This window comes from Denticeps clupeoides, chromosome 7, assembly GCF_900700375.1.
Source record: "Denticeps clupeoides chromosome 7, fDenClu1.1, whole genome shotgun sequence".
Taxonomy (NCBI): Eukaryota; Metazoa; Chordata; class Actinopteri; order Clupeiformes; family Denticipitidae; genus Denticeps; species Denticeps clupeoides.
The window spans coordinates 3,776,723-3,791,329 of NC_041713.1; the positions used below are offsets into that span (position 1 = coordinate 3,776,723).

At 47.6% G+C, this 14,607-nt stretch overlaps 1 protein-coding gene across 4 annotated transcripts in view; it reads right to left on the bottom strand.

Annotated features, from left to right (window-relative positions):
- shank1 (SH3 and multiple ankyrin repeat domains 1) overlaps nt 1-14,607 on the bottom strand; it is a 74,234-nt gene that overhangs the window by 14,230 nt on the left and 45,397 nt on the right. For all 4 annotated transcript variants that reach the window (XM_028985705.1, XM_028985708.1, XM_028985707.1 and 1 more), the window contains exons 16-21: nt 5,639-5,721; nt 5,232-5,356; nt 4,995-5,130; nt 4,799-4,879; nt 1,319-1,327; nt 1,067-1,093 (exon numbers count right to left, since the gene is read on the bottom strand). In XM_028985705.1, the coding sequence (XP_028841538.1) occupies nt 1,067-1,093; nt 1,319-1,327; nt 4,799-4,879; nt 4,995-5,130; nt 5,232-5,356; nt 5,639-5,721 (461 nt within the window). The remainder of the gene's footprint in view (nt 1-1,066; nt 1,094-1,318; nt 1,328-4,798; nt 4,880-4,994; nt 5,131-5,231; nt 5,357-5,638; nt 5,722-14,607) is intronic.

Genomic DNA, 14,607 nt, shown 5'->3' on the forward strand with positions numbered 1-14,607 from the left:
TCAGGTCCGGTGACTGTGGAGGCCAGGTCTCCACTTTTTGTTAAGTACATAACTCCACATGTGTTCATTCATAGTTTTGATGCCTTCAGTGAGAATCTGCCAATGTAAATCGTCATGAAAATAAAGAAAACACATTGAATGAGAAGGTGTGTCCAAAAATTTGGCCTGTACTGTACATAATGTAACAACTTTTTTTTATTACTGTAATGTAACAAACTTTTTGTGTTGAGGATGGGAGAGTTGAACCACAGCAAGTCTTTTCAAGAACATCCTAAAGATTCTGAAAGGAGTTAAGGTCAAGACCAATTAATGTGAGCCTCATGCTCCCTGCACCAATATGTTTAGGTAGCCACATAATGTTGCTGAACCCAGACCTGACCAACTTCAGCAAACCTAGGTCATAATGCCGCATCCAATAACAGGATGCATGATGGGTGCATCATGTTGTGTGCTTCTGTTAAAAAATGTACATGCCCATCGTTCTGGAACCACATGACCTTTTATCCATTGGTGCAGAGTCCAACATTTACAGCAAATCTAAGCCTTTTCTTCCAATTAGCCACTGAAGTGGCTTTCTTAGTCCCAATACTCCCAATACCAATTTCTTGTGCCAGAAATGCCTCATTGTTCATTATTTTAAAATCACTTCATTTTCTGAAATTGGTCTTTGGTTCTTTGTTATCCTTCCAGGTTTTAATAACTAACCAAATTTTAGATATTTCACTGATCTCCATTAATCTGAAACACAGTGACATCTTTCCCACGACTAACATGGTTGTTTCAGAAATAAGGAGGTATTCACTGCATCAGTCAAGCTGAACCACATGAATCACGGTGATGTTTTGGCAGGGCAGTGCATTATGAAAAAGACGGAATATGTAGGCTTTATAAAGTGTTGCACTGGTGGATCAAAGAGTGCCAGGCACTGCTACTCGCACCCCATAATGCATTGCCCATTACTCTATTCTTAACTCCGCACCCGAAGACACAATGATACTGCGGGACCATCTGTGAGCTCTTGACTTGAACTTGACCTGGCCGTGAGCCTCCTGACAGACAGACGTACCTGATTTTTTTTTCCAGGGGGTAGCAGCTGCGGGGAATAAGAGAGGACAGTCACTGCCGGGGCACCGCCCGATCCTGCGGCTCTCACATAGCATGCACCGCTGAAGACATTTAACACACTAATTAGTGCATTGCACATCCCAGTTCATTATAACCGACTTTTATTACATCACATCCTGTAAATGAGGATGATGCATTGCTACGTCGCTTCACACACACACACAATCATGCAAAACATAGAGAAAAATCTCACCTCTGTCCACTGCAAGGACAAAAGAAAGAGACAGAGAAAGGTGAAAGGTTAACCGGTGTTAGTGGTTAGAACACAGGGCACATTTACGTACGCATTGAACACAAGAGTGCAGGCAGGGGTCTTGTGAGACACCGGCGAGTGTGACTGAGCGTGTGTGTGCTGCTGTTTACATGACTAAGGATGACTAATTTCTCGTCTGGGTGTTGAAGCTGTTGACTGTGGCGGATGGGCCCTTGGTTGCATCTGAAATGTTTCCAAAGCGCGTCGAGAACTCGGGTGTGTTGGCGTAGAGTCCTTGAGGGTTCTGCGCATTGACTAATCATCAGAGGTAACAACTGGAAGTGAAAAAAAAAACTGTCCCCTAAAAGGTGGTTTCTCTCTCTCCGACGAGGTTGTGGTCTGGGACACCGCTGTGACACCAGCGGCGAGCGGGTTCGCTGTGTCACCGCAGGCATATGGCTTCGGCTGAGACTTCCCTGTCAGGAGTTACTCGGCGCTGTCACAACACCTGTGGCCACAACAACAGGGCTCAAGGCCATAGCAAGAAAACTGACTCTCGGGCAGGGCGGGGCTGATGTTATTAAATGTTATTAAATGTTTTCATTTTTTCAATATGATAACGACAATCATGGTAACATCATGTGGTAAGTCAACCTGGTCCTTTGATGCTGGTCCTTTCAGAAGCATTTCCTGCTGTCAGTTTTGGAATAATGAGATGCCACGCTTAATGCACAGTGACTCCTGTGACATGCAAGCGCAAAAAAAAAAAAAAAAAGCCACATTTACAGTCTGTGAGTTTAACTTTGGCTATTTCTCACCACTGAAACCATTTCTAAATGAAAAATGCAACACAACATCAGGTTACATCAAAGTGCAATTTTTTCCCCCCTTTTTGGACACGCATCCAAGATTTCCATATTCTGAAGAACGATTTGTGAAAGTCACACCTTTGCACAGTGCAATAACTGGCAAAATGAATAACATAAGATTCATAGCAACTGTGCATTTTTTACTTAGCGGTATATATATATATATAATAGCAGTATTGTATGCATCGGAGCAGTTGTACTGACAGCTTGTACACACTGAGTGTGAGGAATAGGGTGGTGCTAGTGGGTAGCCTAGTGGGCAACGAGGAGCTACTGCTGATTGTAGGCCGCTCTGGATAAATGCCATGAATGCAAATGAATATATTATCTGAATATGCTGCATTGCATTAAATTGTACTGAAGGCTGGAACTAGCGTTTGTTAGATGCAAGTGGTCCACATGCTCAGGTCAACTCGTGTTCACAGACGGTGTAAATAGTAAGGGTTAAGGTAAACACAAGTTTACAGGTGACGATTGCACAGGGAGGGTGTGTCCCAGGGCACAGGGAGGGTGGGGTCATGCCGTGTGGCAGTCAAAGAGGGACGACGGAGGGGTGTAGCTGCGGTGAGGGGATGTGGGTGTTTCTGTGGTTGACAGAATGGTGGAAGCTTGGCCAATAGCAGGGAGTTTAACAGAGCTGATGTCTGCTGAGACAGTAGCCTAGAGGCAGCCTTGTTGAGGATTACTGACAGTCTGTGTTATAAATCTTTATAAATAATAACTGTTAATCTGTAAATACCCACATGCACCAGACGCAGAGTGTCAAATGCACAGAAGTCACTGCATGTTGTGTGCAGAAAGACAGCTTTACATTCTTTTGTCATGCACTGCACGACCTGAACTAACACGAAGGTTTAAGTATGATCCACCAATACCAAGATATGTCACTCCCTCCAGGATTTGTGATGTCATGATTGCAAAGTCATCGATGGGCTCAAGATATTGGCATTGAGCTGTTAAAACTTTACCCGTGATTAAACTGGAACTGCTCAGAATAATAAAAACCATGCTGATTTATTCCCACATCAACAAGCTACCTTTGATTTGAGTTAATTATACAAAAAAATGACATTTTTTCAATGACCACAATGGCAATTTGTTGCAAATAACAACAGGCATGGTAATTGTTTTGATAAGTTTCTGGGAAGGAAGGCCTTTTATGGCCACAAAAATCTCCAAATAAACCTGCAAAATCCTGGAGGGACTGATATTCAGTTGTAAAGGATCTGTTCATAACAGAATGACAATTGGCCATCCATAATTTAGGCTTCAGAGGAGATCCCGTTCGTCGAGAAATGCAGCTCATTCTCGTTGGGAGGAAATGTTGTGCATGAAGACAAGTGCTTGACCCCAAGTGCCTCATACACGCATCATCCCACCATGGGAGGGTCATAATCCAGGAAGTGCACGCGCACACACACACACACACACGTGCCGGTCAGCTGGGAGCCCAGCAGCGTGAGGGGTATGTGACGGTGGAAAAGGGTCTTACTGCTGAACCGTGCTCCGGGGCACTCCACACAGAGGCTGAAATCGGACACTTGCACCCTGCGTTGGGGGACACAGATGAACGTATGTAATGAAGGCAGCCGTCGTCCCGGACGACGAAGTTGCATAAGCCGCTTCTCGGCACGACTGTCATCGGCTCGACGCGTTGCCAGAGAGAGACTGACCGCAGCCACACCGCCTCCCATTCCAGGGACGCCTACCCTACGGAGGAGTTGCCATGGCAACGCAGGCACACACATATGGTTCTGGCGACTGTGGGTTCTGTGGTCTCTGGACTTGAGGGGGCCGCTTGCTTTGCCTTCCTTTGTTGCGAGTGACGGAAGGGGGACCGCGGGTTTGAAGCTCAGTGGGTGGTGGGTGGGGTTCAGCGGGACACAGGGAGGGGTGAAGGGTTTTAATTTTTTTAGGGGGGGGGGGCAGGTTACCTGTAGTGGGGGTGCTGGTAGTGACAGTGTGGAATCTCTGAAAGAACAGTGAAACGTGTTCAGACTCTCATCTGCAATCTGACCACGCCCCTCTACTCCCGCTGCCTCCCAACTCCTATATAATATTTAGTGTGCCACTTATCACAAACAGTTTATATTCCAGCCGAAGCCCACTTACCTCTTGCGGGGAAAGAAATACTAGTCAAATTACGCTTTGGTCAAATAATTAGCAGTTAATCTGTAGAAATCTCACGGACCAAAATTGATTTGTCACTCTGGCTCTGCACTCATAAGCCAGGCAGCAGTACGTTGTTAAATGATTACGCTCATTACGGGTCAATATTTGCTATACTGTACAAGCTGCTCCTGGGTGAAACGCAGGCAGCGTGCATTAAAAAGAACAACTGGCGAAGGAACTGACTTGCGAGGCTCAGCTAATGTCGTAATGTAATCAGCTAAATTCCAGTATAATTAATATTAATAATTTATATTAATTTATAATATAAAGTATGAAGTATCACTTTAGTCCTGTAAACTGCTTAATTAGAAAAAACTGCCTATTTAGGAACCTTGTACTTAGTCATTTTGGCACAAACGAGGCCAAAAAAATGAATTTTCATTTTCAGTCCCTTTGTGTCCCTGCTCTTCCTCCTTTCCAGCACTTTGTTGAGTCTTACCCATTTCCTCCAGCTCGGAGGTCATGGACTTGGAGCGCAGCGCGATGGCCGGCGTGCTCAGCCTCTTGCTCTGCTGGGGGACTGTGGAGAGAGAAAGGTCCCGTCAGCCTCATTATTGACATTCATCCTCATTTGGACCAACGAGAACTAATTTCAGATGGTATAATGTTGCTGACCATTTCATGACATTTCTTACTTTTCTTTCTGGAGCCCTCCTCCATGTCTGGGTTCCGGGTCACCATGACAACCTTGACCATGAGGCTGTTGCCACCTTGCCTGATCATGTTGACCACCTGGCGGTGGCCGACCTTCACCACGTTCTGCCCATTGACCTGCAGTGAGCAGAAGAGGACGGAGGAACTGGAAGATTACTGGGTTGGAGAGAAGAAGAGAACATGGCAGTTTCCCATCATTCAGCAGCTAGCGCACGCACCTCGATAAGGAAGTCTCCCATCCGTAAGCCTGCTCTCCAGGCCACGCCCCCCTCGTCAACAGACTCCAGGTACTGCAGCGCGGGGAAGGCCGGGGTGGGAGTGAACTCCTCTATGGGTGTTTGAGCTGCACACGGCCAGAGCGAAAAGGAAGTAAATGCTTTCTACAGATGGAGCCGGAGTCCATTGAAGAACAAACAGTAAACCCAGCTGATGCACAAAAGATTCGGTCTGGAGTGAATTCTGCTCGGAGAGGATCCAAACATTCCCATCCCTCATTTGCATACTGTTGAGACCATCTCCACCTTCTCTGCATACTTTGCAAAACTGCCTATCCCACAATTCTTTACACAAACAAGTTTGACTGAGATGACTGTGTGTGCGTCTGGGATTGTAAACCTTCTCTTACCCTTGGCCCCTCTCAGCACAAAGCCAAAGCCCTCATTGTCTTTCTTCTGCAGCAGCACCGTCTTCTCCTTGATTATGTAGTCACTGTGAGTGAGAAAGAGGGACGAGGAGTGAGGAAAGCGGAAAACTGTGTAGTACCTACGCAAGTGACGCTGAAGCGGGAACGAGTGGAAAAATGTATATTCAATCATTTGTTTCTGCAAACACGTACAGCAATCCAATACAAGCAGAGATCTTCTAGATTTGCAAATTATGCACCATCAACCAGTAGTTCGCAGTTCACACATTTCCATGCTTTTGGACTTACACTGCAGACCAAAAGTTGGAGCCCATTACAAAAAATAAATGACATTTGTTTTAACCATTTCTTATGTTTACTTGAATGAAATCATAATAAATAAATTTATATAAAACTAGTACAGAAATCATGGTAAAGAGTGGAAAAAGTTTTTTTACGAAAAAGGTAAAGGTGCTCAGTGGCACATTCAAACGTAATTTGACACTAAACTGCCCTCCTACTAAAACAAGTTGATCGTGGTTTATAAGGCCATTAGTAAGATTAACTTGTGCCTGAAGAGGGGGGTAGTACCCAGTGGGTGACACACTTGTATATGAACCAGAGTCCACAATGTCCCAGGTTCAAACCCCACTTACTACCATCGTGTCCCTGAGCAAGACACTTAACCCTGAGCGTCTCCAGGGGGGGACTGTCCCGGTCACAAAAGATTGGATGATAAAGGATTCTGATTAATGCTGTGCATTTGTTAAAGAACACAAACAAGCCTAATGCCTGCTAAGCGTAAAAATAATATTTAAATGGAGAAACATCTATATGATGTTACATCTCCAAGGCCATACTGACCATGTCTGCTAAAAACCAGCTACCAGTATTATGTCTCTAAAGCAATAAAACAGAAAATAAAAGGAAAGTAGAGTGGAGCGGACGCAAGTTTGTTGGGTGTTAGTCCTTGGTGACCCTGCGCGAGCATTCTTGGCCGATGACGTAATTTTGCTTCGGTAAACTGTCCACGAGCAGCTTCGATCCACCATCTCCGACGCAGAAGTGACACATGAGGGGGAAATTCTCCCCCCATCTGCAGCATTCTGCGGGTCCACTGTCTGTCCCGCACCGCCATGTTCCAGAACCCACGCCTGCAAGCCCTATATGTAATGTTTATATATGCAATGGGCACAGTAAGTACGATGTTGGTGGTTGCCCCAGCAACGGACAGATCTGGAAATAGGAAATAGCCAGGCTAATATGTAGAAATGCATGTTGGGGAGAGCTGTCTGTGTGAGCTTGGCAGCCATATTGCAACACATTCCACCTCTTTTTCAAGGAGAGCGAAATGATTGTAACAATTTCATGTAGAATTATCAGAGCAGCCGTGTGAACTGAAGGACGTACGGTTATGCGAGATGACAGTGTCATCAAACTTTTCCAAAAGGATCGGGGAGCGACTTGCTGTTCTAGTGCTCGGAAGACCGAGAGTCAAAAGTCAGAACCAGCACAGGCCGACGCCTTTTAAACAGGTTCTCTGCACTACCCCTCGCCCGAGGGGTCAAGCGGTTTCGGCTGAGAGAGACGAGTCCAGCAGAGACCCTGTCAGACACTCAGCCATCCGCCCGTCTCCCCACTCGGGCTGTCAGCCTGTCAGTGGAGTCTGGCTGCGAGGGAACCGGTGAGCAGCTCCACCGGCTCGACCGCGGGTTGAGTTTAAACATTCATCTGACGCTACAGAGCAAAGGTGTGAAGACACGCCCCCTCCAACATTCACATAGGCCCCGCCCCCATTCACCACACTTCTTGCATTCACTTTATCATTAGTTCTTTATCTTGCTTCTTTCTCTCCTTATTCCTTTAATGGCTTTATAAACCATTATAAACTCAAGCTACTTTCACTTTTTGAATGTTTTGGGGTTTTTATATTATATGAATATTGCATATTCATATAATATACTGTATAGTTGCACTTGCTAATTAAATAAAACATGGATTTCATCCCTCCTAGTACTGACTTCCATTTCAGACCACCCAAAAGCTACAAAGGGTTAAGAGTGCTGATCAGGCTGGTAGTTGAGGTTGGTCACAACCTAGCGTGTCCATCCAGTCATGACAAATGCATTATAAAAAGCTGACCAATCAGCACACAGTGCTTTATGATCAAATTTTTCAATACAATAAACTTGGTGGCCACCGTGCCAGCACCAATACATTTCTGATTAAAAAAAAAACTCATCCAGAAACATGCTCACGCAGTTCATGTGACGTATTGAATCCCGATTCACGAAGGTGCCACTGAGGTGCCACTGAGCAAAGCACCGTCCCCACACACTTCTCCCCGGGCGCCTGACATGGATGCTCACCAAGGGTGACGGTTAAAAGCAGAGGATGCATTTCGCTGTGTGCACCATGTGCTGTGTATCACAATGACAATCACTTCACTTTAAAAAAGGTGTTTCTCCCCTCCAACATATAGATAGCCCGCAGGCAGTAACTCCTTGTTTCTCTCAGTTTATTCCTTTAAGTCCAGTAGCCATAAAAGCAGTGACATTCGTGAACATGAGCCACACGTGACACCTGGGAAAAATGGCGTCTCCATCTGTCACAGAGTGTGTCTGGCAGGCAGGTGTTGGTGTTGTACTGTACTGTACCCACACGCTGATAATCCCACTGTAAACTGGACCCGGTCCCAACCTCCTCCATCTGTTCATCTCTCGCTCTGTTCTCCTTCTGCTCCGCGACTCGCCTCTTTCGCACTCATCTGGCACATTCTCCGGCGGTCCCTCTGCGGGGGGAGGCGATGGACGCTGCAGCTCACCTTTAGAATGTTATCTTTCTCCCTCATCACCTCATCTTCATACTCTGTGCCTTCCTCCTCCTCCTCCTCCTTCTCCACGCCTAAAGTGGCTGCTGTCCACAGCACCCACCTTCTGGGGCACACAGGATGCACACACTACACTACACAGCTAATATCAAACACACACACACACACACACACTCTCACAGCCTGATGTGGCACACACGCCTCCCCTGACACACCCACTTACACATGTGCGCAAGCACAGGCTGCACAACACATGACGCTGGAGAACATGCAAAGTATCACACACACACACACACACACACACACACACATGCACAGTAATGCAGATAGAGAGGAACAGTGGTGGTACCGGTACATGTTTAATAATTTTCCCTCTCATTCAACCCTGGCTAACAGACTAGAACACACACACACACACACACACACACACACACACACACACACACACACACTGTGTTAGCATGCTCGCTGTCATAAAAGCAGCGATCGTCAGCCGTGACTGTACAGTGGCTGTCAGCCCACGGCAGACGCTGCATACAGCCGTGGAGAGAGAGAGAGGGGAGTGGGGGGGGCGAGAAATTCGCACGCTCATCCGCCAAGCCACAGGAGATGCTACAGCGGCTAAAGCGCCTGGCGCTGCATGTTCCGCTCTCTCTCTCTCCGCCTCACACACACACACACACACACACACACACACACACACACACAGCAACACGTCCCCCGGTCTGTCGATCTGTCAGTTGCTCTAAATCGCTGCAGGTTTCCAGCCACGTCCACGCATCACTCTCTCCCCTCCCTCCATCCATTCAGCATCCCTCCGTCTCTCCTCCGGCCGACGCCGGAGCGGCGAGGCAGACGGAACCAAAAAAAAAAAAAAAAAAGCGCACCGTACCTGTATATAAACCAGACGCTCCTGTTCACGGGGCCTAGTGACGGCCAGGAAGAAGAGAGGGAGAGGGAGAGAGAGAGATCCTCCTCTCCGCATCCCCCCATCGCCATTTCCCCCCCCCCCTCCTCCTCCTCCTCCTCCTCCTCCTCTTCCAGCGAGAGGACGGCGGCGAGCGCGATGCGCCGGGCGAGGGGAGGAGAGGAGGAGAGAGAGAGATGGAGGGATGGAGAGCGAGGGCCTGGCTCTCCCAGCCCCATCATACTTAAGACAGAGAGAGAGAGAGAGAGAGAGAGAGGGGGGAGAGAGAGAGAGAGACTGAGAGCGAGGGTCTGGCTCTCCCAGCCCCATCATACTTAAGACAGAGAGAGAGAGAGAGAGAGAGAGAGAGAGGGGGGAGAGAGAGAGAGAGACTGAGAGCGAGGGCCTGGCTCTCCCAGCCCCATCATACTTAAGACAGAGAGAGAGGGGGGAGAGAGAGAGAGAGACTGAGAGCGAGGGTCTGGCTCTCCCAGCCCCATCATACTTAAGAGAGAGAGAGAGAGAGAGAGACGGAGAGATGGAGAGCAAGGGTCTGGCTCTCCCAGCCAGAGAGAGAGAGAGAGAGAGAGAGAGAGAGAGTGGGAGAGAGCAGGAGAGAGAGATTGAGGGATGGAGAGTGAGGGCCTAGCTCTCCCAGCCCCATCATACTTAAGACAGAGAGAGAGAGGCAGAGAGAGGGGGAGAGGGAGAGAGAGGGGGGGAGAGGGAGAGAGCGTGTAAACTGCGACAGAGACTAAAGTGAAGAATTTCAAGAAAACCAGGGACAGCAATTAGACGCAATCTCCAAAAAGCAGCACTTCATTTTACGGCGTGATAAGAGTTCAGGTTTAAACTCACTTGGATATCTCCACGGAATTCCATAATTATTTCTTGCACCTATCTGGATTTGAATGTGGGGGGTGAATGGGCTGTGTGCATGCACACATGCGCACACTGTCCCACCTCGCTTCCTAGGGTCCTTTGCGAGACGGACGGCGGGGACACTGCGAGAGCCGCTCTTCCCCATTCATAAAATAAAAATCTTGGGAAGTGCATCGGACAGATGACGACACTCCTGCCCCGCTGTAGTGCTCTTCAGCGGCGCGCGGCGAGAGCGGCCATTATGTCATTATAAACTCGGTGTGCGTGATTCCCGCGCAGGGATGAGTGGAACGGTGCGGGAAGGGAGCATTCCGAACTCTTTCCTGTTCTCGTGCACACGTGGGCCAACCACAATATTCCTGACTTCATTCTGGCATGGGAGCAACCCCTGGACCCCATCCAGTCCTAATCTGTCTCCCAATTCCCACCGACAGCAGGTGTTCCGTATACGGAAAGCTGCGGCTTTGGGGCCAGATATTTCGCAATCACATGTGACAGGGCGCGCAGCGGAAGCTTCTTAATCAAGTCCTTGTCGCATTGTTGCCAGTGTGCCAAAATGCACACAAAGTGTACAATAAGTACTTCACCGCTACTACTGAACACTGTAGCGTAGTATAGTATATATACTATATAACATGTAAGGAACGATGCGCTATATATTAGCATATAAAGCAACATTCCTTACATGTTACAGTTTTCCCAGATATTTTACATTTAGAGCATTTACCAGATGCCCTTATCCAGAGCGACTTACAATCAGTAGTTACAGGGACAGTCCCCCCCTGGAGACACTCAGGGTTAAGTGTCTTGCTCAGGGACATGATGGCAGTAAGTGGGGTTTGAACCTGGGTCTTCTGGTTCATAAGGCAAGTGTGTTACACTCTAGGCTACTACCACTACTATATTGACTTCTGACATTTATTAAGTGTTTTCGTTGTGTTAACCCATCACCCTGAGTGAGCAATGGGCGGCCATGACAGGCGCCCGGGGCAGCAGTGTGTGCGGATCGGGATTCGAACCGGCAACCTTCTGATTACGGGGCCGCTTCCTTAACCGCTAGGCCACCACTGCCCCATAATTACTTGTTTTCTGTGCCAGATGAATAGGGCATACCGTCCCCATACACCGCTCCCTGCCTGGCGCCTGTCATGGCCGCACACTGCTCACCAAGGGTGATGGTTGCAAGCAGAGGACACATTTCGTTGTGACATCGTGTGCTGTGCTGAGGTTTCACAGTGACAATCCCTTCACTTTCACTTTCAGAATGCTGTCTTGGCAGTGCGATGGCGATTGGAGAAGCTGGTATTGAACAGAGAGCACTGTCTTTCCCTCAAACTGTGTTTCAGTTGTTAGAAAAATTAGCTAGCTGTGCGCCATTTGCAAGATTACTTTTCTCTAATATGGGTTTCCGGCTTCCCAGGTTTTCCCAATTGCACTTTTTTTTTGGTATCTCAAGATAACAAGATGTTATCGCAAGGTCATGACTTAATTTTCTCACCATTTCATGCGAGCCCAACATTTACGACGTTACTAAACGCAGTGCTTTCTAAGAACGGTGCAGGCGATTTTAAAAGATTCAACCCCATATGTCCTCTCCTCCCTCACTAAAAAACGCGATGCTATTTCTGCTTGTGTCAGCCCCTGATTACAGCAATAACGAATGTGTTCGTCCATGATGCCGTATGTAGCAAGCAGGTTAGCTCAAACCAGCAAAATCGGTTTTAAAAGAAATGATCTCAAAGTCACAAGTTGTTTTGTTGAGATAACAAGTTGTTTTCTCAAAGTAATAAGTTGTTAACTCTAGAAATCAATTTACTATCTTGAGAAAACAAAACCAAAAAGTGGAATTGCATGTCCTCTATGGATCTCCGTTGGAGCGAATGTTGTTATCCATACGAAGACGTAGAGACATTTTTTCCAGGAGCCTCGACCCCAATTCCTTCCCGCATACACACATTAAAATAATTAAATGATTAATTACCAATGTTTATTGAAAAAAAACAGCAGTGGACCACTAGCTCGAGCTGACCCAGCTCAACTAAACTGATAGAAATTGAGACAGGAGAAAGAAATATTTCTCCTGCTTTGAAGGTCCCAGTAGTGGGGACAGTGGGGACTTCATCCATAGGTGGAACGATTTCAACACCACTAGGACTCGAGCCACCTAAACTCAGTGATCAGGGGAGAAGGGCCATAGTCAGGGAGTTGACCAGGAACCCAATGGTCACTCTGTCACTCTGAGGAGAACCTTCTAAAAGGACAACCATCTCTGCAGCAACCATCACCATCTGCAATAAACGGCACATGGCAGCCTGCCTGGAGATTGCCAAAAAGCACCAGAAGGACTCTCAGACCATGAGAAACTAAATTCTCTGAAATATTTAATTCTGGATGTCATGTTTGAATCACCAGGCCCATACCATCCCTACAGTGAAGCATGGTGGACGCAGCCTCATGCTGTGGGGGGGGGCTGCAGGAACTGGGAGACTAGTCAGGGTCGAGGGAAAGATGACTGCAGCAATGTAAAGAGACCTGCTCCAGAGTGCTCTTGAACTCAGCAGGACAACAACCATAAGCACACAGCCAAGATGTCAAAGGAGTGGCTTCAGGACAACTCTGAATGTCCTTGAGTGGCCCAGCCGGAGCCCAGACTTGAATCAGCTTGAACATCTCTGGCGAGATCTTAAAATGGCTGTACACCGATGCTTCCCATCCAACCTGATGGAGCTTGAGAGGTGCTGCTGAGAGGAATGGGCCAAACTGGCCAAGGATCGGTGTGCCAAGCATGTGGCCTCATATACAAAAGGCCTGGAGGCTGTAATTGCTGCCAAAGGTACATTGACAAAGTATTGAGCAAAGGCTGTGAATACTTATGTACATGAGCTTTCTCAGTTTTTCATTTTTAATAAATTGAATAAATACATTTTTCCAAGTTGTCATTATGGGGGCTGTACCATAATAAAATGTGGAAAAAATTATGCTCTGTGAATACTTTTCGATTGCACTGTACGTTCATAATCATTATTTATCAGTGCATCACTTCATTTTTTTTGTTTATTGGAAAAAACATGTGACTACAAGTAATGGCAATGTCATTTGTCAATATGGCAGCAAGGAAAGTCAATGCAAGTTGTAGATGGCCACCAGAAACAGACTCTGTGCTCCAGGGTGTCCCAGGTCCTCATGTCCTTGCTGATTTGCCCATCACTGTTTATACAGTATGTATAAATGGCGTAATAGAATTCCTGCTATTGCTGCCATTTGACCCACCACCTCTGTGTTTTGTTGGATCTTCTGCTTTATGGTAGTGATCTGGTCCGGCTCGCCTTCACATCGTACATATTATCAATCTCAGCCAATCAGCAGCGAGGGCCCTGTTCTGTGCTCTCTGTCCACCTGACGTACATAAAATCTCAACTTGCTATAACACATGTGACTGTGCCCAGCAACACACACACACACACACACACACACACACACACAGAAACACACTCTTTGACAGACCCCTCCCCCTGCCGCCGCCGTCCATTCCTTCAGCGCCGCCGGTAAACAAAGCAGAGCGCATGAATGAATGAGGGACTGAGGAGAGGGCAGAGGAGGAGGAGGAAGATGCAGATGGTAGAAACATCCATGCAGAAGGAAGCAGGGGGGTGGGGCTGCAGGAACTCACTCACATCATCTCTGCCAACGCGCCTCAACGCCGCCGCCGCCGCCGTCCTCTCCGCGCTCGCCCCGCTCCCGCTCTCCTCTCCTTTTTTCCTCCTTTTCCTTCCCTTTCTCTCTCCCTCTCCCTGCATGGTAAGCTACGCGGCTGCGGGTGCTGTGGATGAGCGTACATGAGAAGTGGGGGCTGAGGGAGGGGCACAGAGAGGGGGTGTGGATGGTGGCAGAAGGTGTGTGTGTGTGTGTGTGTGTTGCAGATCGCTCTGTTTCCCAGTGCAACGTTCCAGATCAATTCTTCAGGAGCTAAAACTCGCAGGACGCGTAGTGGCCTTTTCCCCAACACTTACCTTTGAGAAATTCCCGGAAACAAACATTTCCGGAGTGTCCAGAACGGGGGGAGGAGGACGTGAGCCAAAAGTGCTGAATTGGGGCAAAAGGGGAGAAGATATCTACGATTTCCCTCCATTCTCCTTTCGTCCCCCCTCTGCCCGGTGACTCTGATGACACTTAGAACCTCATCTGTTCTGAGTCTGGGTAACTTGAAGGGTGGCAAGACCGCCATCACTTCATGCAATACAATATGGAATTAACGTTTTTTCCCGCCCTCTTTTCCCCATCTTCCCTCCCCCCTTCTCCCTCTCTCTCTCTCTCTCTCTCTCTCTCACACACACCCATCTTCCTCTCTGTCCA